This window comes from Myotis myotis, unplaced genomic scaffold (genome assembly GCF_014108235.1).
Source record: "Myotis myotis isolate mMyoMyo1 unplaced genomic scaffold, mMyoMyo1.p scaffold_m19_p_18, whole genome shotgun sequence".
Classification (NCBI taxonomy): Eukaryota; Metazoa; Chordata; class Mammalia; order Chiroptera; family Vespertilionidae; genus Myotis; species Myotis myotis.
The window spans coordinates 23,905,227-23,932,424 of record NW_023416322.1 but is presented as its reverse complement, the minus strand read 5'-3'; the positions used below and the strand labels follow the sequence as shown (position 1 = coordinate 23,932,424).

At 51.6% G+C, this 27,198-nt stretch overlaps 1 protein-coding gene across 2 annotated transcripts in view; it reads right to left on the bottom strand.

Annotated features, from left to right (window-relative positions):
• Positions 1-224: 224 nt before the first annotated feature.
• The window catches only part of TNR (tenascin R), a 322,971-nt gene continuing 295,997 nt past the window's right edge, over positions 225-27,198 (bottom strand). For both annotated transcript variants that reach the window (XM_036344928.1, XM_036344929.1), the window contains 13 exons: positions 26,815-27,078; positions 25,992-26,261; positions 24,757-24,876; positions 23,760-23,906; positions 21,272-21,391; positions 18,295-18,438; positions 17,500-17,630; positions 16,497-16,629; positions 8,888-9,039; positions 7,502-7,598; positions 4,419-4,580; positions 2,848-3,011; positions 225-2,259 (listed from right to left, as the gene is read on the bottom strand). In XM_036344928.1, the coding sequence (XP_036200821.1) occupies positions 2,140-2,259; positions 2,848-3,011; positions 4,419-4,580; positions 7,502-7,598; positions 8,888-9,039; positions 16,497-16,629; positions 17,500-17,630; positions 18,295-18,438; positions 21,272-21,391; positions 23,760-23,906; positions 24,757-24,876; positions 25,992-26,261; positions 26,815-27,078 (2,024 nt within the window). In that variant the 3' untranslated portion in view covers positions 225-2,139. The remainder of the gene's footprint in view (positions 2,260-2,847; positions 3,012-4,418; positions 4,581-7,501; positions 7,599-8,887; positions 9,040-16,496; positions 16,630-17,499; positions 17,631-18,294; positions 18,439-21,271; positions 21,392-23,759; positions 23,907-24,756; positions 24,877-25,991; positions 26,262-26,814; positions 27,079-27,198) is intronic.

The window sequence follows — 27,198 nt, the reverse complement described above, 5'->3', positions numbered from 1 at the left end:
TCCTGAACGTTTCTCTGTGTCAGTCCCTTCATGAGATGGGCAGTATCGGTGCCACCCAGGTCCCTGGGCTCTGCTTTCGCAGACAAAATGAGTGCAGCCTCCTATGGGGGCATAATCCTTCCTGCAAAGTGTGTGTGTGTGTTTCACTGATGACTTCTCCCTCCATCCTTGCTTTCCTCCCTCCCTCCCTCCCTCCCCCCCTCCCTTCCTAAATAAAGCAGGGTTTCTGGTGCATTTTCATGGCTTGATTGTGCTCCCTCCCCAATGCCAATTTCTATGCAGATTTTCAGATGAGAGATGGGCATCAATGACTGTTAGAAGCCATCCTGGCCTCATCTTCCATGTAACAGGTGAGGAGATGGAGGCCCAGAGAGGTGCAGCGCCCTCCTGGATGTCACAGGGCCAGCAGAACGGCCTGTCGCTCAGCTCATTCAGCGTGCTCCCCGCTGTTCACTGGTGGCCCACTCCACGAAGTCTTATTTAACTTACAGGTTTCTAGAAAGGCTTGCTTGCGTTTCCCTGCTTCTCGTTTTTCTGAGGCCCACAATGAACTGAGAAATGGAAATGCCACCTCCGTTTTCCGGTCCCGGGCATATCAGTCACATCCGCACCACAGCCGTGACAAGGCCTTGGCGGCCTGCTAAAGGGACAGTGTGCACAGCAAGTGACCACAAGTATGGTCGTCAGCCCGAGGGATGGCCTCCTGGTTATCAGAGCTTGGCTAGACTGCAGGTGGAACAGGTACCGGATGCCCCAGATGGACACTATAGAGTGGAATTGAGGCCTTGAGGAGGAGGAGAGGACGGGGGAGGGCAGCTGGGGAAACAGCCTGGGTTTGGCCGGCGCCGTGGGGACGATGGCAGCTAATGTTTGATTTGGAGAAGCTGAAGGGTCCTGGCTTCTAGAGCCTCCAGCTCTCTCGGGCTTAAAAATCAAATCACAGACTAGCCAGTGGAGAGAGAACATCTCATCAGAGGGGAGGTGGCCCACAGCTCACCCTGTTCACCTTGGATTTCTAGATGTCATTTCATTTCTCCTCTCAAAGGCAGAGAAATAAAAGAAGGTGGAGAAGCCTTCTCAGGAGCTCACCTCATTAAGGAGGCCATTCCTGTTTCTATGGGACAAAAAATAAAGGGGGGGGGGGAACAAGAACAAAACCCTCAAACCCCACCTCCTCCAGGGAATACCAAAAAATGGCTGGCTGGTCATATAATGTCTTCTCTGACTCTTATTAAGCCTCCCACACAAAGGAGAGCCTGGCTAAGGAGAGCAATCAGTTTGCAACTCAGAAAAAAACTTTGTGACACAGAGGACCAGAAATAAAGACCTATGTTCCACATGGGACCTCGAATCTCAGTGACAGGGGCCCTGAATTCTCCTCCTCCCTTTCCTCCAGGCTGGACCCCAAAGTGCTAAACCCCGCCACTCTCTCCCTCTCCCCCTCCCACAGAGACCCACAGGGACACAGCCATGAGCAGCTCCGGGCCAGCCAAGGGCACCGAGCACCTTGGGAACTATCGTCGGAAGCAGCGGCTGGGCTTGTGGGGTCACGGGGCCTCAGGAAAGGGGAAAGGGGCAGGCACAGGCTCCGTGGGGGCTGGAAGGGAGGTCACTACTCTTGAGAGATCACAGGGCCGCTCGGCGGAAGGGTCAGGTGAGAACCTCTGGCCTGTGAAAGAGGCTTGGGCTGGCGGATGGCAAGGTCGAGCTGCCTCTTAGGGGCGTTGTTCGCAAACTCTCTCGTGGAGGCTTCTTCCGTGGAGGCAGTGACCAGGGACACATGCCGGGAAGGGGAGGGCATCTCTGAGGGAGGGCAAGGGGCAAAGGCGCGTGCCCGTCACCATAGCAACCTGACTCCACCACTGCCTTTGATTTGGTCTTTTAGGGAAACATCTCCCTTCTCCTGGGTGGGAAAAGGGGCTGGCTAAGGTGGCTGGGGAGGAGGGAGAATGGATTAGGGTCAGGCCCGAGGGCAGCAGAAACCTTAGGCTAATTCTCAACCGACTCCTGCTACTCCCTGCTTCCTTCCAACACTCAGGACACGTTGCAATGCGCAGTGCTGTGACCCCCACCCCTTGCTTGGTTTATAAAATACAAACAAATGACAGAAAGGTCAGGTGGCCGGCGGCCGCCCACGGCTCAGAAGTGCAAGGACCGCCGCTTCCTCCCGGCCAGGGGCCGGTGGTTGTAGGGGCGCGTCTTCATTTCCACGAAGGGGATGGAGAACTCGTGGCCTTTCCAGTGGTACCAGTTGATGCCCTGGGAAGGAGAAAGACAGCATGTCAGATCCCCCGAGATGAGGCCAAAGCACAGCCTCTCTCCAGCCTTTTCCCTGGAAAACGGGCTGTGGCCGGGCTGCTCCCCGTGGCCAGCTCTGTGTTTGGCCTTCAGGGTTTGTGTGCAAAGTCCCCACAGCACAGACGCATTCTGGAGGGTCGCCAAGTGCCTGCTCACTCCTGGTGGGAGGCCAGGTGGTTTCCGCCGACGGGGACCATCCCTGGGTTTGCCGGGGCCACGGGGTTCCCTGGCTGCTGGCTTCCAGGGCTAATTCTGGGCACGTCCCAGCGGGTCACCCGTCACCCTGCTCGGCCCACGGGCATGTGGTCTCTAACGGGGATAGACGGGCCAGTTAACACCGGTATTTCTCATTCTCTGTTCCTGGGACACTTCGTAGGCTGCTTCCTCTCCTTCTGCTTCTATCCTGTCCTGCCCGCCCCAGCGTCTGCATTACCTTCCTCTTCACGATACTCCTTCCCCGAGACCCTGAGTAAGACCCGCCTGTGCAATGAACACACACGCCAAGGGACCCCTCAGCTCCGGCTCATCCCAGCGGCAGACTCCACCCACCTGGCTGTGCCTGGACTCCCCGTACTTCCCGTTGAGGTTGGTCCGGTGGCAGTTCTTATACCACCACGCCCCCTTGTACGACAGGGCGCAGTTGGTAACGGCGATGTCGTTGTCTCTGTCCGCAGTGGAGAAAGGGCGTCCCTGGTGGTAGCTGAGGGAGTCCCCTGGGGAAAAGGAACACGCGGGAGGCCGTTCAGTTCGTCCCTCCTCCGTCAGGATTTTCTGGACGTTTGACCTGCTCCCAATCAACCGGCTTCCACTTACAGGACCTTCCACTGAGCCCCCCTTTTCCTTCCACCTGTGGGTCAGTCTGGCTGAACTGAACGTCCTCCCCTCCCCTGGGGTGGCTGCTTCCACGCTGCTCGCTCCGGCTCATTTCCTCCTTCCCCACCCTGCTCAGAACCCTGTCCACGCAGCACCCCCAACCTCTGTTTCCTCCAGGCCCGCATGGGACAGACGTGCACAACTCCCTCTGTTTCCGGGGGGACAGTGATGAGCCTGGTAACACGGGACAATCTGGTCACCGCCATGCAGCCTCCTTATCTGTGAATGAGTCAGTCTGATACTTTGTTCACTGGAGTGCACTTCAATGGCTATGCTATGCCTGAAGCGTGGTGATTGGACCTTCTGTGGGGCATTGGGCAGGGCTCGTGGCCACGGGGAAGGCTCTGAAATTTGAAGCGTAACAGAGGGAAGCGTGCCTTCTCTTTGGAGTAACATACTTGGCTTGAGAGAGCAATAATTGGACAGAGTCCGGAATTGGAAGGGCAATACCTCGATGGTCCTCTCAGTGCCAAGAGGCATAAAAATGCTGCTAGAATTATACACTGGCCCTTAGCCCTAAAATCCGAGTAAATGCAAGGGCCCATCACTCCCTGCACCAAACAATAGAACATTTGGCAAACACAGGCTTTATGGAGTAGACCCCAGGGAACAGACAGGCTGCGCCTCAGGACCGGCCCAGCATTCGGTTCTGATGAAACCATTAAGGCCATGGGTATTCTTCTGAGTGTAAATGTTGTCAGCGTCTTCACAGAAGACGTGGTGATGTACGTGGTTCTTGTGGACGGATGAGTGGAATGTGGACACCATTAGTGCTGTGGCTTGCTCCTTGATGGCTGTGATGGCGACTTCTGTGTGTGTGTGTGTGGGGGGGGGCATCTCAGAATACGCAGGATCTGGTTAGTTTCCTCAGTTCACGGTGGTTTCCTCGTGTCACTGAGGGGAGGTTTCTGCCCAGACAGCACGGGGTTCTGCTCTCTGGGTAGGAGCCCATATTGAATGATCCAGACAAGAAGAATCGTCCTTGGCCCTCCCACTGAACTTCGGTGTTTAAACCTTAAAAGCACGTTCCCGGCCTGTACTGCCTGTTCCTGGCTGCTGTGTAGTAGGCAGGGATCCCTATGATCATGCTCCAGACAAGGAAACTGATTTCAGGCCGCCGGGTGGTGAGGGGCAGCTGGGCCGGGGCCAGTGATTCACAGCCCGTGCCCAGCTCACCGGCCGGCAGGGAATCCCAGGGCAGCTCAGGCTTGGAGCGGGGGGCCCTGATCTGCTGGGGGCTCAGGTACCTGCAGTGCCGTTGTAGCCGCCTACGCGGAGCTTGTACAGGCTCCTGCTGTCCTCGACTGAGAACTTGTCATAGTGGGCGAAGGCGGCCTCCTGGCCGTCGCGCATGTCCACGCGCAGCTCGTAGCGGCCCTGGGACGTGATCCTGTGTATGTTGTCCAGCCCTGCGGAGACGAGCAGAGGATGCAGGAGCCTGGCACAGCAGCTTGGGAAATGGGACCGTGGCCTCTAAAATACGTCCCGGGAGGAGGAGGGGTATGGGGGACTCCGACCCTCAGACAGACCCTCCCGGACTCCGACTCGGCCCCTGCGAAGGCCCAGCCAGGTCTGCGGAGGAGTCCCAGCACCGGTCAGCTCCGGGCCTGACATCTGGTCTGACCTGGTGTCTGAGGAGCCCGGAGCCTCAGCATCCCGGCCCTGCCCCTGCGCCTCTCACTCCAACCTGGTGTGGCTGACAGTGGCAGGAGCACCACAGGGGCCTGAGGCTCTGGCATGAGTGATAGGGGGCAAGAGGTAGAAACAGTGGTCACAGGAGTTGAGGGCGGACCCTGGGCCCAGGATATCCCAACATCCTCCCACCTCCCAGCAGCCGGCGAGGGGTCAGTCTACCATTCATTCCACACCCCTCCTCTCCCAGCCTCCACATAACTCATAGCTGCCTCCCTCTTGGATAATCACCTGAATGGGAGAGACTGCACCCAGAAGCTTCACCCTCCACCCCCACGCCACAGGGTGACCTCCATCAGTGCCTGATGTGGTGGTGGCCCTCTCACCCCAACCCTGAGGAGTTTATGCTCAGAGCTTCCCTAAGGATCAGACTGAAGCTAGTCCCCAACCAAGGCACACGTTCGCACTTTCCCCAGCTTTATCCTGCTTACCCTGTGCCCCCCTCTCATGAGAGCACCCCCAGCTATACCCCTCGAATAAGAATCCCTGTCTCAGGCTCTGCTGCTAGGGGACCCAACTTAGGACATAAACCAGGGGTTACAGTGTCACCCCAACCTGAGTCTTGCGGCCATACAACGCATCCCCCGGCCAGGCCTCTGTTCAGGAGCCCTCCCTGGCTCCCTGTTACCCACATCCTTAAGTCCAGAGGTCGCCTCCCCACTTTAGATACTACACGGCCTTCATTCACTTCATTCAACCCACCTGGCCTCCTTTCTCCTTCGCCTGCCCGCGCCTTTCCTCTGGCTTCTTCCCTGGCCCATTTGCCGCACCAGAAGGATCCCTGTCTTCCCTCTCCTCTGGTCCCCTTCCCTCCTGCGCACCCCTCGCTGCCTCCCCGTGAGGCTGAAACAGTGGTCACAGGCTGCTAGGAGATGGGAGGGTGTCAGGACATGTCCCCTCTCCCCCCCTTCACCGCCCCCGCCCCCTACCGCCGTGTCTCTGAGGATCTGTGGCCTCTTTGCCAGGAGCTCACAGGTTAGTATGGCGTTTCCCAGTGTGGGACGACATCTCTGATGAGGACAAATATCTGGGGCCTTAGGACTGCATAACCTTGAACGTACGGGGAGAGAGGTATTTCCAAATCCTATCCTTAACAGATTAAGGAGCAGCCTTAAGCCTGATTCTAACCTTAACTCGCAGTCTCGTTTGGTGCTAGTACTTCTGTGGTTTAACACCCAACACTTCTAATCTCACTGTCACTACCAGCAGCAGCCACAGGCTGAGCACTGGGTTTAACGGTCATTTAATAACACTAGAGGCCCGGTGCACAATATTTGTGTACTGGAGGGGGGGGTTCCCCTCAGCCTGGCCTGCGCCCTCTCACAGTCCAGGTCCCCTAGGAGATGTCCACCTGCGGGCTTAAAGTCGGACATCCCCTGAGGGGTCCTTAGCGCTGCTGCAGAGGTGGGAGAGGCTCCCGCCACCGCTGCTGCGCTCTCCAGCCATGAGCCCAGCTTCTGTGGGAGCACACTGACCACCAGGGGGCAGCTCCTGTGTTGAGCGTCTGCCCCCTGGTGGTCAGTGCGTGTCACAGCGACCAGTTGTTCCACCGTTCGGTAGATTTGCATATTAGGATTTTATTATATAGGATGAGTGTTGTTTTCCTGGCATGGATTTCTGATCTTTGAATGGACGTGGATGGACACCATGGTGTGCAGGGAGGGACAGCTCCTTGCAGAGGAAGCATCATCAGTGATTCCGAGTGTTCACAGTTGGTGGGGGTAGGGCCGTGTGGGGAGGAGAGAGGTGCTCAGGGTGGGCGCAGGCTCCAGGGCAGAGGAGAGAGGCCGGGCCAGGGGTCAGGGGCTTGGCTTTCACTTGGCAGTGGGGCGGAGTCGTGGAGACGGCTTACACAGGGGGTTGGCCGCTGGACAGGTTTTGGGTGTGAGGAAGCTCATCCTAGTGGCCCTGTGGATGCTGAGTGGTCCTGGAGGCAGGGAGGCCAGTAAGGGGGAAAGCAAGTGAGGCCCGGATGAGATAGTGACGGAGGTGTCAGAGGCCACCAGTTCGGAACACGCTTATCTCCTCTCCCCGCCTCCCTGGACCAGTGGCTGAACATCGCAGCAAGAGGGAGAGGCAGGTCATCAGGGTGTCCCGCCGTCTGCCTGGGCCAGGGGTGTGCTTCCCTCCTCACACCTGCTCAGTTCTCAATCTACACCTCCGCTCCTGTCAGAACTCGGGCACACTGCCGGCCACCTCTCTGCCATTCTCACTTCCCTCCCTCGCTGGCCCAGGCAGGGAGTAACATTCCCCCAGAGAACTGAGCCTGTGTGGCGCCTGCCTCGTTCTCTCTTGCCTGCAGGCTGGCTGGCTGCTCGTAAGGTGACCCTCCGCCCCGTGGCCCTCATGCCCCCTCGCACACCAGGCCCATCCGCGCTTTGTAGTTGCTTCCTGTCAAGACCCATCAGCATAAGAGACTATTAATGAGGATGGGAAGAGACGGGGCAGAGAGGCAAACGCCACAATGAGATAAAAACAGATCAATAGTGCAGCCAAACAGAGCCAGAGGAACTGAAAGCAATTCACGAGCTGTCAACTTCTCAACAGACCCGGGGGTGCTGATAACCCCCGATGGGCCCAGAAGGAGTGCTGGACCCAGAGCCAGAGCAGCTCCCACGGAAAGCAGAGCGGGCGTTACCCAGCCAAAACTCGTCCTCCAGGTTCCCGAAGCCAGCGCGGTACTCCGCCCACTTCCGGAAAAAGTCGGTCTGGCCATTCTGCCGCCTCTGGAACACCTGGGAAGAGAGGGGGGGCGGAAGCTGGCCGGAGGAAAGTTGTTGGAAGCGAGTTTTCCATCTGCGAGGACGAGCGGGACAAGGGGCACTGCGGGCAGGGCTGGTGTTTGCACGGCCGTCCGTTCCCTGGAAGATGCGCAGCGCCTTCTCCAAGGGCAGAGGCCCCGATGGAGAGGTCGGCTGTGATGTTGACACTAATCTGCACCCAGCAATGTAGAAAGGACTCGGACACAGCGAGCCCCCAAACAGGGGAGTGGGTGGCTCTCAGGTCCGTCCTTCGCACCAGGCCGTGCAGCAGAGAGCATTTCTCTCCGGAAGAACAGGCCCAACTCCACATCAGCAGTGACTGTCGTCATCCCATCGCAGGCAAGGAACTGCATAGCATTCACTTTGCGAGCTGTTTAAGTGCTCATTTCATCTAACCTCCAATCCATCAGCCTCGGCTTCAACGCCCAACTATGCTTTACGAAAGACGCACAGATATGTCAGAAGAGAAAAGGAAATGTCTCCCAAGTGTAGCTATTATGAGCACAGTCCCCATTTCACTCCATTTAAATACTCCTTTCCATGCGCACCCACCCAGCTAGCGCCGGCTACTGCGGGCCAGGCTGCTGCAGGCTGGGCTGCAGGAATGCGGGAACCCTCCCATCTGCAGTGGGGCTGCATGATGGGCAGGGACGTTAGTGAAGCCACCCTTCCCTTCTCTCTGTCCTGAACTATCAGACGTGGAGGAGGGTGGTCACAGGAAATGGTGTCTCTTTTCCTAATCATGGTGCCCCCTGAAGGCTGGGACAGTTCTGGAGACGAACCGGGGAGTCCAAGGAAGGATGGGGACACGGTGGCCTTGGTAACCGGAGGTGGCTGTCCGTGCCCTGCCCTCCTCTGCTCCCTCATACGCAGCTGTCCCACAGAAAGGTCCTAATGAGCTCCCCCCAGAGGCTCACCTCTGCTACTCCTCTGGCAGCCGCAGACCCCAGCGGTTAGGACCCAGGCCTGTCTGAGCTGCTGGTCCTGCCCTGGCACCCCTGCCTGCACTGCCATTGCAGAAGCAACCCCTCCCTGGGCCAGGCCACTGCAGCCTCAACTGCTGTTCCTCTCTCGGCCGGGCCAAGCCTAGGACTGGGCTGCTGAGAAAGGGCCCCGAGGACAGTGAAGAGCCTCCAAGAGGGACAGGAGGGGAGTAACTGAAGGGACGGGCAGAGGCTGTGAGGTGTGGGTCGGTGGGCGCTGCGCCGGTGGATGAGGACCCCGGGCTGTCTGCACACGTGGAGAACAGCATGCGTACTTACAATCCAGCCGCCCCCGTCCGTGGTCATGTCGCAGTACACCTGGAGCTTCTGGCTGGGCTCTCCGTGGAGGAAGATGGTGTAGACCCCACTCAGAGTGTCGCCATTCATCAGGTGCTGGGCACAGTCTTGAGGGTGAGGGAACACCCGGCCCCCTGCACAGGAAAAGAGGCGACCTCCAGAAAGCATCCTTTCTCCCCCTCTGCGCGAACCCCTTGATCAAATCGGAGAAGTGTTCAGAGGGTCTGTGGGACCTCATCAAGAGCCGTGGGACATCCACTCTGGCCTCGCCCAGTCTGGGAACCCTGCCTCACCCTGTATCCCGCCTAATTGATGGAGCAGACAGCAGACCAGAGAGCTGGGCTCACGGTCTGGCTCCTCCACTTACCTGTTGTTTAGCTTAAGCAAATGGCCTGACTTTCCTGGGTATCAGTTTTCTTGTCAGTGAAATGGGGATAATAAAAATACCCCTCCCCGCAAAGGTGAAGAGGTGAGTGGTTACTCAGGTGATGGTTACAGGTGCACAGGCCACGATGCATCCCTGGAAGGCCTCCTGTCACAGGATGAGAGGCATCTAAGCCAGCAGTCGCCAACCTTTTGGACCTCAGGGACCACTAATGGTCCGTGGACCACCGGTTGGTGACCGCTGATAGACAAAGCCTCCTGCCACCCTCACAGCAGACACTCAGGAGCTCCCAGACAAGCTCAGTGTTAGCAAGAAGACGGGCATCTATTCCTCGTGCAGAATCATCTCCCCATTGGACTCGACCCAGTGGCTGTGCTCTACAGTTTAGTGTAAGCTTACAAAGACGGCAGGGGGAATACACGGCCTCTCATATTTCAGAAAGAGCAGCCCAATTTGTAGAACAATGTCTAATTAGCTGAAAGAGAAGCTTAAATCATGTGTCTTGAAGAGCTTAGCTTCAGGGCACATTTTAGTGCTTAGCAGGCAAGCTGAGGAGGAGAGACCAGTGGAGGGCTCTCCGGACTGCAGGAGCTGAGAGAGCACGTGAAAGGCCAAGCTCGAGAGTGAGGGGCAGTGACGTGGGGCCCAGGAAGCGTAAGGTGCAGTAGAGGTGATCCTGCAGCCTTGAACTGTGTAGCAGTCTTGAAGGGGCTGGGTAAGGACCTCAAGGGCCAGTCACCACAGCACCCCCTGGTGGCAGTGCCTGTGCACTGCAGGGTGTGACCCCAGCCCACTTGGAAAGACAGCTGGAGGGTCAGAGCAAGTGACAGCCTCATGCCACACAAGGAAGGAGACATACACCCTCGTTGAAGGCCCAGGTCATCTGAGACACCTGTCATGGACCATTAGGGAAGCATCCTGCGTTGGGGAGAGGTTGTTGGGGTTCCATAGACTTTACAGGAGGCCCCTCTGGAGATGAGTTAACCCCCAGCACAGGACTGCCCTTCGCTCGGCCACACCTGGGACAAGGGTGGCTTCCTTTGCAGGCAGTTTGGAACAAAGGCGCCCACCTACTTCAGGGAATGACAGCGGGTTTCTACAGAACCTGTGCTTTGCCAAGTGAGTTTTCATTTTCACTTAGTTCTTGCAAGAAACTTGAGAGGAAGGCAGATCATTGATTTTACAGAGGAGTCTGGTGCCCAGCGGGTTGGGAACCCCACTCTTCCTCTGGTACATTCTCCTCTTCTCTGAGAGGCCAAGCAGTGGAATTGCCAGCTGGACTGTGTCCCCAAGGGGCCCAGTGGTCGGCTTTCTCTGCCTAGATCCATATAGCTGCCTGGATAGACTTAGAGTCTCTCTGTCCCTCTGCTGATTTCCTTTTCTCCATTTCCTTCCCTCTCTCCCATAGGTGTGTCTTGAGTGGGCAGGTCCCAAGATTTAGATTGAGGGTGGGGGTGGGGAAGAGAGTCTATTTGTCCTTGAGTATAAGCCTTGGTTCCAGTTGTTACCATTAGGAGCGCTTTGGGGTTACTGGACTTCCGCCTAGCTAATAATGAAGACCAGACTGATTACTGTTCCGTTGCGTTCACTGCATGTGTGCTGTGATTCAGACACTCTCAGGGAATTGTCGGGACAGATTTCATGCATCGGGACACTCCCGATGTCCTACCATCTACCCTCAGCAGAAACACACCTTTACCCTCACACAGATCATCCAGTAGTTTTTCTCAAGGCAGACATTTCAGGACCCAGAGCAGCACCGGAGGCTTCCTTCCCTTTGGTGCAATCCCTGGGCCCGCTGACAGAGAGGCTTTGTCTGTCTTTAAGGCACAGGCTGTGTTGATTGCCAAGTTAAGAGGAACGCAATGCCAAGTGATCGGGACACTGAAATGGCTCATAGTTAAGTGTTTCTAGATGTAATTGTGAGATCGATAGGACAAGCACTTACCGGAAGAATTGCTCAGAAATTGGTTTGTGTTGGGCATCGGAAGGCTGGCTGCGAGTGGAGTGAAGTGAGCTACGTGATGCACAGAGCAATCAGACAGCTCCAGTGGCTGGGAGTAAAGGAAGAGACCTTTCCGGTTCCTGCCCTGTCCCTTCCGTGTAAGGGGTTCCTGGATACAGTCTCTAAAGTGGTCTGAGTTAGTGGCTTTGGAGAGTGTCTGTCCACTGCCTGTCCTTACGGCCGTAGCATCAGGACTAAAGCGAGATGTCGGCAATTCTCTCTGAGAATAGACCCAGCAGAGCAGGGTGTGTGGCTCCACAGCAGCGCAGGGACCGCCTCTGGCCACCGGAACTTACTAGTAGGTGTCTTTTCCCCAGAAGTGTGTTTGTGGTTGTCAGGTTTGTGGAAAGAGCTAAGTTACCTGGTCAGCCCACACAGGCCGTCAAACCTACCACCTTAGCCACCTTGAGAGCATCTTCTAACTCATTTACCTGTTTATTCTTTTATGCATTTGTTCAAAAAAAACCATATAGGAAGTGTCTGTTGGGTTCTAAATAGTGGGCTAAGAAATAAATGGAAATATAAAGAGAAAAATATATAGTCCCATCTTTCAGGTTGCTCACACTCTGGTGGGAGAAACATACAAACATAATCCAAATTCTATGTGCTCTGGAAAGAGATAAACACAGGGAGCCATCAAAACTCAGGAGTGAGCATGCCATGAAGTCTGGGGCTGGTGGGGGTAAGGTGAGCGGTGGGGCCTGGAACGGTGTAGGGATTGGCAGGTTCTAATCAGAAAGGGCTTCTTAGTTTAGGAACTGATTGATATAGAAGTAAGCCACAAATTGTTGGGGAAGGGTGTTTCCGGCCAATGAAAGTGCATAGCCTATATTGGGGAACTGCAGGGTCAGCCAGGAGACAGAGCAAGGGCGGGGTTAGATGGGTGAGGGAGAGCCTTGGGGAGGTAAGTGGGGACTGGATTATGCCACTTAAAGAGTTGAACCTTCTCCTGAAGGCAACAGGCTGAAGAGTCCAGCAATGGACTTTAAGCTCAAGTTTTTAGAAAGCTTGTTCTCATTGTGAATGAGATGGGGGTGAGACTGGAGGTAAGACTCGTTTAGGAGATAGTAGTGGGAATCCAAGAGGAGAGTTGGCAATAGACTTTGAGGAGGTGATGGGAACAGAGAATCAACTGAGTCACAGCCAGCTTGGATGTCTTCCTTGTACACAGAGTCGCTGAGGAAGGGCCTCAAGCTTTGCAGACCATCCACTTTCTACCCATCAGTCTTCTAAGTCTCCCCTTTGAAGACCAGCTAAAGGCACCCTAACAGTAGAGAAACGTTCTGAAATAATCTGCCTTACTATTCCTGGGACTCACTTATATCAGGAGACCCACTGCCATGGCAGATTAGTTGATCATAGACTGGCAGCTGCCAGCCTGGTGTCTGTGTCTCTTGCTTCAGCATGGCAAAGGGAGGGTTGGGTCATGGTAATGCCACTTCCCTGGTCTCTTCCTGCCTTTCTGGCCCTACTTGCATCCATTTTCATATTGAACCAGAGTGACCTTTCTGTAGTATAATGTGATCTCTGTCTCTCACGTGCCATCAGGAAAGCCTTTCTAGTGCAGGAGCCGTCCTGGAAATTAGCTCTTCACATCGGTCCCTAGTCCATTACTCTGTTTTTTATGGTCTCACCACTACAGTGGGGCCTTCACTTACGAGTTTAATTCATTCCGAGACTGAGCTCATTAAGGAGCTCGTTAAGTCAAATTACTCCATCAACTCAATGCAAAAAATTGGCCGAGAGACAGCTGGTATCTTAAAAAACTCGTTAGTCGGGACACTCGTAAGTCAAGGCCCTACTGTACTTGAAATTACCCCATTTCCTCCTTTTGTCTGTTCCCCACTGCCTCATGCCCTTGAAACGTTTAGTATAGTGTGTAACCCACTGTGAAGGTTCATTCAATATTTGTTAAATGTAAGATACCATGTGGACCCTATTTTCCTTCCTATGATTATGAAAAGGGAAATGGACATTAGCTTTTCTGAGGACATTTGGGACAGCATGGCTAAAAATGGGCCAGATCAAATTTTGTATATAGTGACATTCAAGGCCCTATGGCAGGTGGCATTACTGCTTGACCACATCCACGGCTCTCCCTATAGAGGGACCAACTGAGTAGTATAGACAACTCTAAGTAAATTCAGGGACGTGGACCAATTCCTTGAAAATCACCACCTACTGAGAGTCACCCAAGATGAAACAGACAACCTCAGTGGTACTATTAACTGATAACTCTGCGGATTTGCATGGCCCACCATCTGCTGTCCCAGAACCCAGGGTTGGCCAGTCTTCACTAATTTTCACAACTTCCCAAACGGAAGCTTGTGTTAGAATAGACTCTCTGAGTTTCCCTAAAAAGCCCCAGAGATCAGCTCAGCCTGGATGTGGGTTCGTGCCTCCTGCGAAGGCACGGAGCAAAGGCAATAAAGAAAACTTCTCATTCCCCATCTCTGGGAACCTCCACAAATGACTGTCTCCGCTTAACCTTCAGGTTAAGACAGCCTATTTTATAGTGTTCACTGCCTGTGAGGACAGCTTCAGCGAGCGCCTTGTTTGCCGCTTATAGGATTAAAAGAGACAATGAGAACTCCTCTCAGGAGATCACGTCGCCCAGTCTCTGTTGCTCTGTGGGAGTCTTTGTTTTCTCATTTATATTCGTGTCTCCAAAAGACAAGTAGACCTTGGATGAAATTTCAGGCGACAGTAAATTATAAATAATAGATCCATATTTTTCTCTTCTGTTCTACTTCTATTAAATTCTCCTTGGAGTTCTGTGCAAACACCGGGGACAAGAGGACAGGAAGCTATTAATGTGATTGTTAGAATGAGATAGGCTTATGTTCTAAGGCAGGCATGCGAACAGGGAAGACATCTTGGTCAAAGGAGGCTTTGCAGAAGCCAATCTTTTCTCTTTCTTTTATTTAAATTTTATTTTTTTAACACCTCAACTCTTTTCCAACCCATTAAGGAGTCATCTGTTTGAAATGAGTCTCTTTTCTTGGCCCACCCAGGACAAGATGTGAATTTGTCAGTGGATGGGGGCCACTTAGGGACCTAAGTTTAAGCTCTTTCGTTCCATAAGACAAGGCATAAAAAGTGCTTAGAATGATCGGCTGAGACCAGTGTCCTAAGAATAGGGTGATGCTAGGTGGAAAGCTCAGGTACTGTCAATGAAGTCAAAATGGATGCTGGTCGCTAGACTGAAATTAGCCTCTGAATCCATCAGCCCTGGTTGCCACCATAGAGGAAGCTCTGGAGTTCTTCAGCAGGAGCAATTCATGGGCCTCAGACTGGCAGCGCTCCAGTCTTTCCAGTAAGCGCAATGCCCTGCTCTTTGCTTCTCCTCCTCCTCTTTCTCCCTTCTCCTCATCCTTCTTTCTCCCCCTTCGTTCGAAATAGGAGCCCACATATGGAGCCTATGGGGTACACCATGTGGCCTCTGGTGTGTGGGGGTGTAAGTGAGGGTTCTGATGGGGTGGCGTGGAAAGGCAGTGAGGACGCATTAATACTGACATTCAATTGACCATGCAGGTTTACTGTAATTTATTCAGGGAACTTTGCATTTGTTTATGTTTCTGTTATCTGTGTCCTTTTTATGGGAAAGAAATTCTTAATTCAGTGAAAAGTTCCAATCCAGGGCCTTTGGGTGGTAGCTTGGAAAAGAGGAGCTTGGAGGACCCTTTAACCTGTCATTGAGCAGGGAAGGGCTTGAACAAGAAGAGGTAGCACCTTGGTTCTGAGACAGAACTGCCCTGAAGGGGCAGGAGGGAGAGTATAGTTGACTTCAGCCGCACAAAAGAGATGAGGTGTCCTCTAGTTTCCAGTTGGGGAGGACACATTTTGGAGTCATGTCTTGGTTGTGAAACCAAGGTTTATTTTTATTTTCTAATCAAAAGTTTTTCTGATTAATGTGCTCATTGTAGGTACATTGTAAGATTGAAAAGTATAAAAAAGAAGGAAAAAAAGGACTCATTCACAACTCACTATCCTAAAGAGCCACTGGTGACAATTGGTGTGTTGGATCTAGTGTCCTGCTTTGTCGTTTAGAGCAAGTCTGGTAGGGGAGGCCCCTGGGAGGATGGAGGACTTTCCATCACTTCGCTGGGGTTAGGGATTGGGCTCTGGGACCTGGGCAGGAATCTGTCGCCCTGGTGCTCTGAGATGGCAGGCAGACATGCATCTAGGGGTAAGGGGTGGGTCCACACTTGCCCCACATAGGGGCACAGCCACACCCCAGAATGTGGGGCAGGGAGAGAATTCAAAGTCCAGACTGGGTAGTCCCATGTTACAGACAGTAGAGAGAGGCACCATGGGAAGTGACAGAAAGGATTGGTACAGCACAGACCCCAGAGCCAGAACTGGGGTCAAATCCCAGCTGTCCTACTGAAGAGCTGTGGGCTCTTGGGGGAGTTACCTCCCCTCCCTGTGGCCCCATTTCCTCATCTGCCGACAGGGGTAATAGAACACACCTCGCAGGCTGTCCTGAGGATGACATTAGATCACACATGCAATGCAGTTAGAACAGTGCCTGTCACCGGCCTCAGAGGTTCGATATTAGTTCCCCTTGCACACATTAGGACACTCCTATCCTTAAAGGACATTTTCAAGTATCATCTGCTGATGCTTGGATGGAGAAGGCAGGAGGACCAACTGAATTTAGAAGGAGACCTTGGTTCAAGTTCAGAACCAGCTGCTTACTAGCGTGGAAGTCATCTGATGTCCATGCACCTGTGAAACGGGGCCAAGAAGGCCCTCCTCCCCAGTTGTTGTAAGGACTGTATTGTGACCTTAAGAATGCAAAGTGCTTTGTGTGTGGAGAAGAACCACAGGTTAATAGTGAGGGTTCACTACTACTTCCTTTATGGGTGGATCTCTGATTACAGGCGGCAAGGGAAGGGGGAAGAACAAACTCTGTTGGAAAAACACTGACGGAAAATCTGAACAGGAACCTGATGTCTTGACTCGGTGCGTTTAGTTGGTCCAGGTGGACCAGGGAGATGCACTTTGGTCCCTCTGGTTGTGTTGGTAGTGAGAGGTTTCCTGGCAGGAATCGGAGGGGAAAGGCAGGAGTGGAGGAGGCAACTGAGTTTCTTTGATGGCCTCCTCCTTGGCCCAGTCTCCTCGGCAGAGGCTCCTGCTGCGGAGCCTGAGGTCACACAGGGGAGAAGAAGGCAGGAAAGTGGCAGCCAATCACTCACCTGTGGTGAAGGCGGTGGAGGTGAGGCTGCTCCTCTCGGCATCCTGGGCTGCCTGCAGGAGCACTGTGTAGTCTGTGCTCTCAGACAGGCCCTCCAACCGGATCCACGTGTCCTCTGCATCCACGATCAGCTCCTGTGGAATGAGCCGGAGGAAGGGTGATGGGAGGGAGGGACCGGCTCGCAACGAGGGGTGTGGGGAAGGGAAGTCCGGATCCCATGGCCAGCTAGGTCAGTATTGCAGTGGCCATTGCATTGTCATCCTCTCCACCCCACAATAAGCAGAAAACAGAGCCAATAAGCAGAAAGGAAAGCTCCTGCCTCCCAGGGGCATGCTGGGGTAAATTTCGGCACCTGGATGGTTGAATCGGTGCTTTTCGGATTGTACTGGGCCTCCTCTTGAACTGAGGAAGCAGAACCCTAGGACTCCCTGCTCCACATGCAACAGACAAGCGCTGTTTAATCTGTTCCGCATGTTCAAGCTTCCCCATAGGATTTTACTCTAAAAAAGCCCTCCACTGCTAACCAAGTATGACAGCCTGCTCTTTAGATGGATTGTTTCAACCGATGACATAAAGCAGAGATTTGTCATCTCTTTGCAATAGGCTGTGTAGATGTGGCCTTTCTAGTGCTGATCGGGAGGCATAAGAGGCTGCTGAGTTTGGCATCCAGCTCGTGTGCTCGGCCCTGCTAGTGAAAGGCCCTTCCAGTTCCACGTACTGATAGCAGCTTGGAAGTTTCCAGCGCGCTTTGCTTCATCATGTTGGAGGCACTGGCACAGCCAAGTGAAGCCGCAGAGGCAGATACCCCCATTGTTTAGGGAAGAAGCCAGCACTCAGAGAGGGTTAGTGTGCCTTTGTACAGAGCCAGGGTTAGCGCCCAGATCTCTGACTTGCAGACTGGGGCTCCCTCCTCAGCAGCAGGCCGTGTGTCCATCAGGGAAAACCCAGTTTGCTGCTGTGGATTGCCTGATAGAAATGGTCCTCCCCCCTCAGTCGACGCTCACCTTGCGGCTTCCGTCAGTGGATTTGTAGGTCAGGATGTACTTCTCGACCTCGGCTCTGGGAGGCTGCCAGGAGATCAGGGCACTCTGTCTGGTGACCTCACTGGCAGTCAGGTTTGCAGGAGGATCCAGTACTGCAAAGAGGAGAAAATGCCGGGAGCGCCTGCCCATTTGATTCCAGGCACATGTATCTGTTTGCCCACCTGTGTGGTCTCTGGGCTGCTTACATGCTGACCTCAGTTCTCGCCTGGACAGGAGCAGGAAGGGCCCCCCAGTCACAAGGTGATCCTTTAGGGTCATAAGCATTCTGACAGCTATTCCCCACTCCCCTCACCCGGGCCTCTGGGCCTGGGGGGACATCTTCCAATCTGACCCTCTGTCTGAATTCATGACCTTGCTGCACCTGCATGTCTGTGGTTTACTCTTGAACTTATAACACTCTCACATCTATAGCTTTGTCTACTGTTCCCCCGGCCACGACTATATCCAGCAACTCTCTCCCCAACATCAAGCCCTTTAATGTCCCGCAGACTCTCTGGCCAGATGCATTTCCAGGACTGGCCCCTCTTGGCCTGGTTCTACTGCTGTCACCAGACCCAAGTCAAGGCAGAAAGTAGACGTGTGTCTGCTGACTCCACTGACTTTCATTGGCGTTTGGGCTGCAGTCAACTAAAGTAAGGACAGCTCATTGCTGCTCTAAGAGCTGTAGACTAATCCAGCCCACCACACGGAGACACAGCATCCTCAGCACCCACAGGAGCCTCCAGGTGCCGGCCATGTGGCTGACCATGCACTCACGTGTGGAGAAGTTGGTGCTGATGGTGCCACTGGTGAGAGGCCCGCTGGTAGCATGCATGCTGACAGTGTAGTGAGTGCGAGGGAGCAGGTCAGTGAGCAGGAACTCCTCACTGTCTCCATCAACCAGGATGGTCTCTCCAGCAACTGAAACCAGATGGACATGGACAGGGATTGAATAAAGAAAGACTTCCCAAGTCCAAAGGCATTTCGCCAGAATTCCATATTGGATAATTTTTTTGGGAAAAAAACATCATTCAGAGGCCATTTAGTTTGACATTTTATTCCATATAAGCATCCCCTCTTATGTTGTTTTACATCTTAATTGAGAAAAATATTCCTTCTTTGGAAGCTGAGCTGTCTTTTTTTGTAACTGATACTCAGGACTCTGGAGTTACAAAGAATAAGCCGAACTCTGTCTACATGACCACTTCTTCCCCGCCCTCATTACCTGAATGAGAATTCTAAAACTGCCACAGTGCTGGCTTCCTTTCTCTAGACAGGTAACAGTTTACCAGTGTCCCTGCTAAAAAGCAAGACCCAGGAGAGAACTGAGAACAACGATTGAGCTGTACTAACCAATGAAACAAATAGGATCAATGTCAGCTTTTATTTGTGCCAAGTCTGTGAATCCATTAGGTTTGAGACAGTCTCGTAAGGTTGTCACAAGCAAAGAGTGTTACTAATCAAAGACCTTTTTCATAAGTGCCTCCAACCCAACTGTGGGTAGTGGATTTTGTGCATTGATTTCTATCGCCTTTTGCCTTGTTGCTTGAGTTTTGGACCACTGTTTCAGTTCATTAAAATATATTTGAGTTTGGATTCTACCCATCACAGTTTTGTTTTATATGCAAATTTGGTAAGCATGCCTTCTCTGTATCCATTCAAGCTGTTGATAAAACTGGTCATTAGACCAGGGCCAGGCCCCCTCCTGTGCCTTTAGAATACTCCTGAGTCATTCAGCATCGAACCAAGTTCACTAGCACTTCTTCACACTAGGTAAGTGGGACCTGAGGTGGCAAGTTTCCCGTGGTTTAAAGGCATGCGAACAAGTCAAAATCTAAACGAACTCTTGGGAAGAGCATACAAATGCAACACCTGCCTTTGGTCAGTGTCCCAGCCACACAAACTGGCAGCTCAAACTCTCTGTGGTCTCTCCTATCTGCAAATGCACAGGCTGCTCTTGTTCTTGAGTTCCCTCTTTCCTCCTATTCTCTTTCTTTATCTAAGATCTGCCCCCCTTTTTCCCCCTCAACACTGGGATCCCAGTCAGTGGCCATGGATGTGGCCCAAGGTGTTTTGTGCTTGCCTATGTTGTGACACTGCTCACCTGTCTGCACCATCACTAGGTGTGAGCTCTGTGAATCTGTGTGTTTTATCTCTGAATCCTTATAGTCTAGTAGGGGGATTGCACATGGAATAGCATCAAAAGGATTTGTTGAATGAAAGAATGCTAGCTGTTGCGCTGGAGTTGTGTACTTTAGTACCTGTGAGTCAGTGCACCTGACTCTCTTAGGGGAATAATGGCAGCTCTGACAAAGGGATGGTGGTGAAGGATGGGTTTACTGGGCAGACAAGTGGGGAGAGAATTTCCTGGTGGAGGAAGCAGCATGTGCAAATGCCTGGTGGCTTGAGAAGGCATGGTGAGAGGTAAGAAATGCAGGATCGTGAAGGGCAAGGAGGCATGGGAGGACTGAAATGGACTGTGAGTGTGTGCCGAGGGGTTAGGATGTAGCCACAGGAAAGGTGTTCATTCTGAGGAGGGGCATTCAATCAGCTACAGTTCTCTGCAACTCCGTATATGACCCATTGTGTATTGTCCATCTAAGTGATAAGTGGGTTTTTCTAATGCCTTGCTGAAGGTGCTAGAAGATTTTCCAATAAAAAACAAGGACATAAAGTAGTTTTGGAAAAACTTATTCCTAGGGAACCTGTGCTGGTATGGAAGTTATCATTAATTCTTTTTCCCTTTTGTATAATAATCTATTTTGGTTTCTACTTTCCCAAATTTTGACAATCAGTGTACTAGTATTTCTTTGTAGCTTACAGACTTGGCTTTCTCATAATTTTCTTAAAATTTATTTATGTTTAATTGCATTTATTGGAGTGACATCGGTTAATAAAATATAGATTTCAAGTGTAAAACTCTGTAACATTGTATATCGCATTGTGCATTCACCACCCAAAGTCAAGTCTTCTGTGACCATTTATCTCTCCTTTACCCTCTTCTTTCTCTCCCCACACCCCTTTCTACCTGGCAATCATCATACTGTTGTGTCTTTTTTTTAAAAAAAAAAATTCTTAATTTTGAAAATTAAGACATCGGCCTGACTTCTGTCTTCTGATATCTTTGTTCTCTGGATTCCTGAAGATAACCCACAACAATTCTGTGATCACATATGTACATATGTAATATGGGCAGGGAAATAATTTCTGTAGGCCTAGAGACCTGGACTACTCAACACTATTTTGGTTTGGGCTTCACTATTCAAATAGCATAAGGTGAACAAGCATGGTGAAGAAGACACTGAAACTCCAATTTGGGGCTGCATGTGGATAGAGAAGACCAAAGCAACGGGAGAGTTTATTAGTTCTTGGTCCTTTGCCACTGTTATGTATTATCTGCTCTGAGCATGGTCCTATAACTAGTGTTTTTCTTGCTCTTTAAATATCTAGAAAAGTCTGCTTTCTTGCTCATAGTGTTTTGGGGTAAGTCTTAGCTAAATTCTTAGTTTATCTTCCTAATGCGATTTCTCCAGTTTTGTATTTGCCCCTGGTTATGTGCCCTTCTCGCGCCTTTCAGATCCCGCTCTCTCAATTCCCATAGTTGATAGAGTTTGGGGACATCTTGAGGGCAGGAAATCTCTAATTTGTCCCTCAGATGGACAATATGCCTTTTTTTTTTTTAACTTTCATACTATATTCTGCCCCAATCCCCGCCATGCCCACCCGTCTGAGGTGCAGACCTGCAGACACTCACCTGAGAAGCGTGTGAGGACAATGACGTAGCTCTCCACTTCGCCCACAGGCGCCTTCCACTGCAGCAGGGCTCCCGTCGGAGTGATGTTGGTAGCAATCAGATCCACAGGGTTGTCCATGGCTGCAACAGAATAGAACAGCAGGGAAAGTAGGAGCAGCTACAGGCTGGTCCCGTGAATGGTCCCCTGTAGTTCCACCCACAGCGTCTCCCATACTTTCACCCACAATGCACCTCTGCTGCTGTGCCTTACAAAACAGTGAAGTGAGTGGAGACCATGCTCGTTTCTCCGATCCTGGTTCGTTACATCAGCCCCTTCCTCTTCTCCCCAGATCTTCCTCTGAATTAACTGACTTATGTGCAGAGTGCTTGTCAGGTTCTGTGGGGGGTCCCAAGGTATGGCCGTGTGTCTTAGGCGTTTCAAGCTAGATGGCAAAACTGGGAACGTATAGAAGTTGTTCTAACTCTTTAGTGAAGAGGAGACTATGCTTCCAGGCTATTTGCACTTTCATAGATGTAAGGGCTTGGCTTGTGACGTGATCTCTGTTGAATGTGGTGGGAGCTCCAAGGAGGCAGAGTAGCTCCAGCTCCTAAAACTTAGTAGAGTCTCAATAAACACTTGTGCAATGACTGAATGGGAGTGAGGTTACCTCTGAAGTCCTATCCGACTATGTATTCTTGCTTTTCTACTCACAAAGGCTCACTCTGTACTCGGTCCTGCTATCCTTTTTGTGAATGAGAGACAGGAGATTCTTCCAAGAATGCCTGTTGGGGAACCAGGTCTGCCGTTATAGGACCACATTCCTATTCTAATTTGTCCATACTCTATGTCTCCCTTCCCCAAACTTGGGATTATTTTAGAAATGGATGTTATTACAATAGTTTAGGTATCAGCTCAAACTTAATGTCATGTAATTTACTTTTTTAAATTGTTTTATTGCTTAAAGTATTACAAAGAGTATTACATATGTCTCCTTTTATTTTCCCCGCCCTTGACAAGTAATTTACTTTTGAGGGCCACGATGTGCTGCTCATCTGGTCCTGTTCTCTAATCAAAGGTTTTTATTGCTTGCCTATGTCCCTCATTTCAAAGCAACAGCAAGAAATTTTTTTAAAAATAATTTTAACATCTGAATTGTATCCCTAATCTGGGCCTTCAGTGACTTCTTCAAATGGAACTTTATGTGAATAAAAGAAAAGTCTTATGACACTGATCAGTTTGATCTCTCTGAGCTGAAGCCTGAGACCCTGAAGGAATACTCATTTCCAAAACTTGTAAAATCATAGACCTCATGTTAAAACAACAAATGACAACAAAATAAGACATTTCTGTGAGCAATCTGGGTATTGGAAATTTGCAAAATAGTGCTGCCTGAACATGAAGGAGGGTGGTTTGGGCTGGTGCACTGGTAAGAAATGCTAAGGAATGAGTTTTTTGACTTAAGTTTCTGCTCTCTTTTATGTTGGGGGTTGGAGACTCTTAAAATCCATTTAGTTGTCCTCAGTGAGAAGGAGCCTACTTTATCATGAATTTCTAAGACTTTCAGGAAGGTGTGAAGGGGGTTTCTACTGACCCACTAGGTATCACTTCGGGTCAATATTTCTTGGTATTTTATTGGTCACAGATAATTTAGTGGAAGGGGTAAGACTGAACCCAAAACATGGCTGGGTTTTCTGCAGTCACAGGTCTGGAAGGAGACCAGGGGGATTAGGATATTCTGGGATGTCTTTAGAAGAATGATTTTGAGTTTCTGAAGGGATGTTTCTTTGGCCTTAGAGGTGCTGTTTCTATACTCGTTCGACTATCTATAGAAGCAGTGAGGAACTCCAAGTTACATTCCCTTGCTCAGGAAATACTGTTCTCTGAGGGAAATCCAGGTGTTCCCCTAAGGATGCTTTCCCATGGACTGGGAGGATGAAAGCTTAACGGGGGCGGGGTCAGGTTATCAGGGCTTAGGGACAGAAAGCTTTGGCTGTCCCCACTGGTGACTTCTACAGCAAGTCTGTCCTATCTTCAAGGTGGGCTGGCTAAGGGGCAGAGGAGGTCACCAACTTCTTCCTCTATCCCTGGAGCAGCTCCTTGGTGGTTGTGGCCATATTTGATGAGGGGTTCCATGACCCCATGGGTTGTTGCTGGAATAACAAACCCCTTCCTTCTCTGAGGTGCAATTTTCTTGAGCTGTTTAAAAAATTAGATGACATGATTCAGATGTCTGTTCTGAAATTCACTTCCATTATGGCTCTTTGAAAGGCCACATTTCAAATAGGAAGTTCCTGATCTAGACCTGCATGACCCCTAGGGGGTCAGGAGGAGAGAGGACTCTCAGGGAAGAGAGAAGTTGCAAATTGCTTTGCGTGATGCAGAAGTCAAAGGGGCGCCCAGGAATGGAACCTCTGAATCAGCCAGAACACCTTCACGCTTTGCCTCTTCTGTTTGCTGCAGGTTCTCAGTCAGGTTCTGACTTGGCCCACCCCAGGGAGACAGGCCTACCTGTGTGCATGAGAGTGCAGACACGCTCACTCTCCTCCCTGCCCCGCACGCTGTTAAGGCTGATTTCGTATTCGGTAGCTGGGTACAACTTGGTGATGGTGAATTCTGTCACAGTGTTGGGCACCACTGAGCTGTCCAGCCGCCCCACTAAGGAAGAGCAGAGTCACAGTTAACTCTCAGCAGAATCACTCATCAACACAGTTCACGGTACAGTCTACAGAGGAGCTCCCAGCAGCACTTGGTCAGGAGGCACTGATGGTGCAAGGCTCAGCACTCAGTGGGAGAGAAGGTTCATGGACTGGGAATGTTGGAGCTTAGAGACCCTGCATGCTGGTTCCACCCCCTCATTTTATAGGCTCCCCGGAGCAGAGGAAAAAGAACTATTTATTAGGTGGTTTTCTAGCACGCTGGTCTTTATAAAGGCAGCACAGAGGGACTGGCCGAAAAGGGTGGGTCCTGCAGACCTGGAACACGACCCCATCCCCTCCCGGGAAGTGAGTGTGTCCTCCGCCAATGCCATATGCACCAGTTAGAACTGGCAGGATACAAGCGAGGTCTGGGCCAACTTCCTCTGACTCATAGCTTGGCTAGAAATAGGGCCACTGTCACTGTGGTTCCCTCCAAGCTCCCATCTGGTTCTGCTGGGTCTTCACACATCCCCCAGGGCTCTAGTCTTAGGCTCTCTCGGGAGTGCACATGACCCCGGCTCCTGGCAGATTCTTTCAGGGCTCTCTGTGCCTCACTGCACTGCCCACTACCTGGGTAACAGGGAGCAGTTGCTCTGCTGGTGACGGGCCTGCTTTCTAGATGAATGCAGCCCCACCTTTTAGGAAAGGAGCTGGTGAGTGCAGGGCCTTGGGCTGCTCCTCACCCACCCACTCTCGTTCTGATGCCACAGAGAGGAGGGCAATGCAAGCCGGGTGACAGCCTCTGGGACACGCTACTTCTCCCAGAACCGAATCCCATTTGTCTCCGAGAAATGGAATGGCTTTATTACCTTGGGTTGGCCGGTATGATACTCGGTAGTAATCAAAAGATGCGACAGGAGGGCTCCAGGAGACCACCACTGAGTCCTTGGTCACATTGCTAATCGTGATGTCTTTGGGGGGATCAATTCCTATAAGGAAGGCGGTGGTTGTGGGAAAAAGACAGAAAGCACAGTGTGAAAAACGAATTCCTCTCCCTGGTTTTATGTGGACCAAGAGCTAATGGTGTCCCAGACCATACTGAGTGGTAGGGCACCCTTAACACCATGGTCAGGCTGAAGTCTCACCTGCAGCCTCATGGGCGTGGCCCAAGCCACATTCGTGGAGGATGTTTTAATGACATAAAGTCAAGCTGGTAAGGTCTGTGCCTGTGCAGCAACTATTACCTACTTGAAGGCCAACTGGGAAGCTCCCTTTGTTTGTATGCTTTGTTTTAAACTAGAACTAACATGGCTATTTTCTCTTGGGCAAACCTAGCTCTGTCAGTCTCTATCCCTTATTTTTTTAGCAGCCAATTTTGATTCAATTTAGAAAAAAATGCCTATTGACTGGAGAGGGATTTCAGAGAAAATCCACTTTGCTAAACTCTATTTCATTTTTACTGTGCACTTTAATGTTTTAACTGCTGGATGGAAACCAGGTGTGTTGAATCCACTTGTCCAGTTGTGAGTTCTTGTCAGCATGTAGCAAACTACCCAACACACATGTCCTCACCCATATTCACACTAATATTTGGGACTGTATTTGGGAATGATGAGATGAGAATGATCCAATCCATCTCAGAGTGCCCGTGTTTTCCTAACAACATGCAAATCAACCCTGTTCTCTGAGTACCAGGGCCCTACATGGTTGAATGCTAGTCCCATCTGATTCTGGGGAAGAATCATTCACATCAATGAGCAGTTAAGAGATGGCTCTCCAGAATAGAAACAGGTATTTCCTTACTGCAGAAGGTTTTCTTCTTGCAGACTAGCTCCCTGTAGGGCTTTGTCCTAGGCTGCTAGAGGGAGGACCTCTGGACCAATACATTTAAGCCCTGGCCTCCGCAAGACATTGGGCCCATCCTACCTTCAAATTGGAGTTTCCCATCTTTGCATTGTGTGTAACTACAGAAGAAGTGGCTTTTCCACAGACCCTCTTTAGCTGAATGAGGCAGTCTCCTGCTCCTTGGGTGTTTCACTTGGTAAATTTTGTTAACTTGTCAAAGGCTACTGTCCCCACCTTCTGTCAAGTCCTGCAGCCTCACCTGTGGTGATGGAGCCCACGATGGGCTCAGAGGTCACTGTGCCGTGGACGGCCACCAGGTTCACGATGTACTCGGTGGCCGGCTGCAGGCCCATCAGGACAGCGTGCCTCTTGGTGGCATCCAGGGAGACCTCTGTCATCTCTTCCTCTTCATCCCGGGGGCTGTAGTTCAGGATGAGTCTGTCTGCTGGAGGGGATGGGTCACTCCAGGTGATGTTCACGCTGGAGGAGGTCACGTGAGAAAAGTGCAAATGCGAGATGGGGCGGAAGCCTGCAAAGCAGAGAGATGGGCGGTTCTGAAACACAGGTGAGGTAGGGGGGCCACCTGGCTAGAGGAGCTATCTGACCGAAGGGATGTGCTTTCCTTGCTAATAAGGACCACGCCTTTTCCCGCTGAGCCAGAGGTTCCACCTCCACCGGCTTCAGTCCTGTCCACGCTCCTTTCTCCAAGCCTATACCGAAAAATGAAGGGTAGACCGGCATTACCTCTGTGAGTTATTCATAATAAGATCCAGGATTTAAAACCTAGATCCTGGCAGGGATTTAACATGATCCCATGGGGTCTTCTGATCACCCACTGATTTAGTGCAGGTGAGGAAAGAGACAGATCAGCCCCTCTCTCTGGGCTACTCAATCAGACACAAATTTTTAGGCATCCAGGTGGCTTTGCTCACCTCTCCCCTTGACTTCAAACCATTCCCTCTTGACGATTTATTAGTGTCTCCTCTACCTGTTCTTTCTCTACCCACATTCTGCCTGGGTGACCTGCTCACACTAAGGCCCGTGGATCCCTGAGTGCAGCTGGGCTGCTGCTGCCCTGGTACCTGTGAAGGCATCCACGGTGGACTCCAAGCTCTGCTGCCGACCCCTCTCAGCGGTGATGGAAATGATGTACTCTGCCCCAGGCTCTAGATCAGTCAGTGTGTACCAGGTCCTGTCCTTGGGCACAGTGACTTCTGAGGCGATCCCAGAGGATGGGGTAAAGGTAATTCGGTAGTGGTCAATAGGGCCACTGGCCTTGGTCCAGATGAGGGAGATGGAGGTCTCAGAGGAGGCTGTCACCATAAGGTCTCTCGGACTGTCAAGTTCTGAGGATAAACATAAGGAGCCGATTTCACACAGGAGGGCCAGTATTTATTGGAATCATTCCCGACCCCGCTGTGGATTTCTATACTATCAGCAGTCCTGCCGACCATGAGGATAGCTTG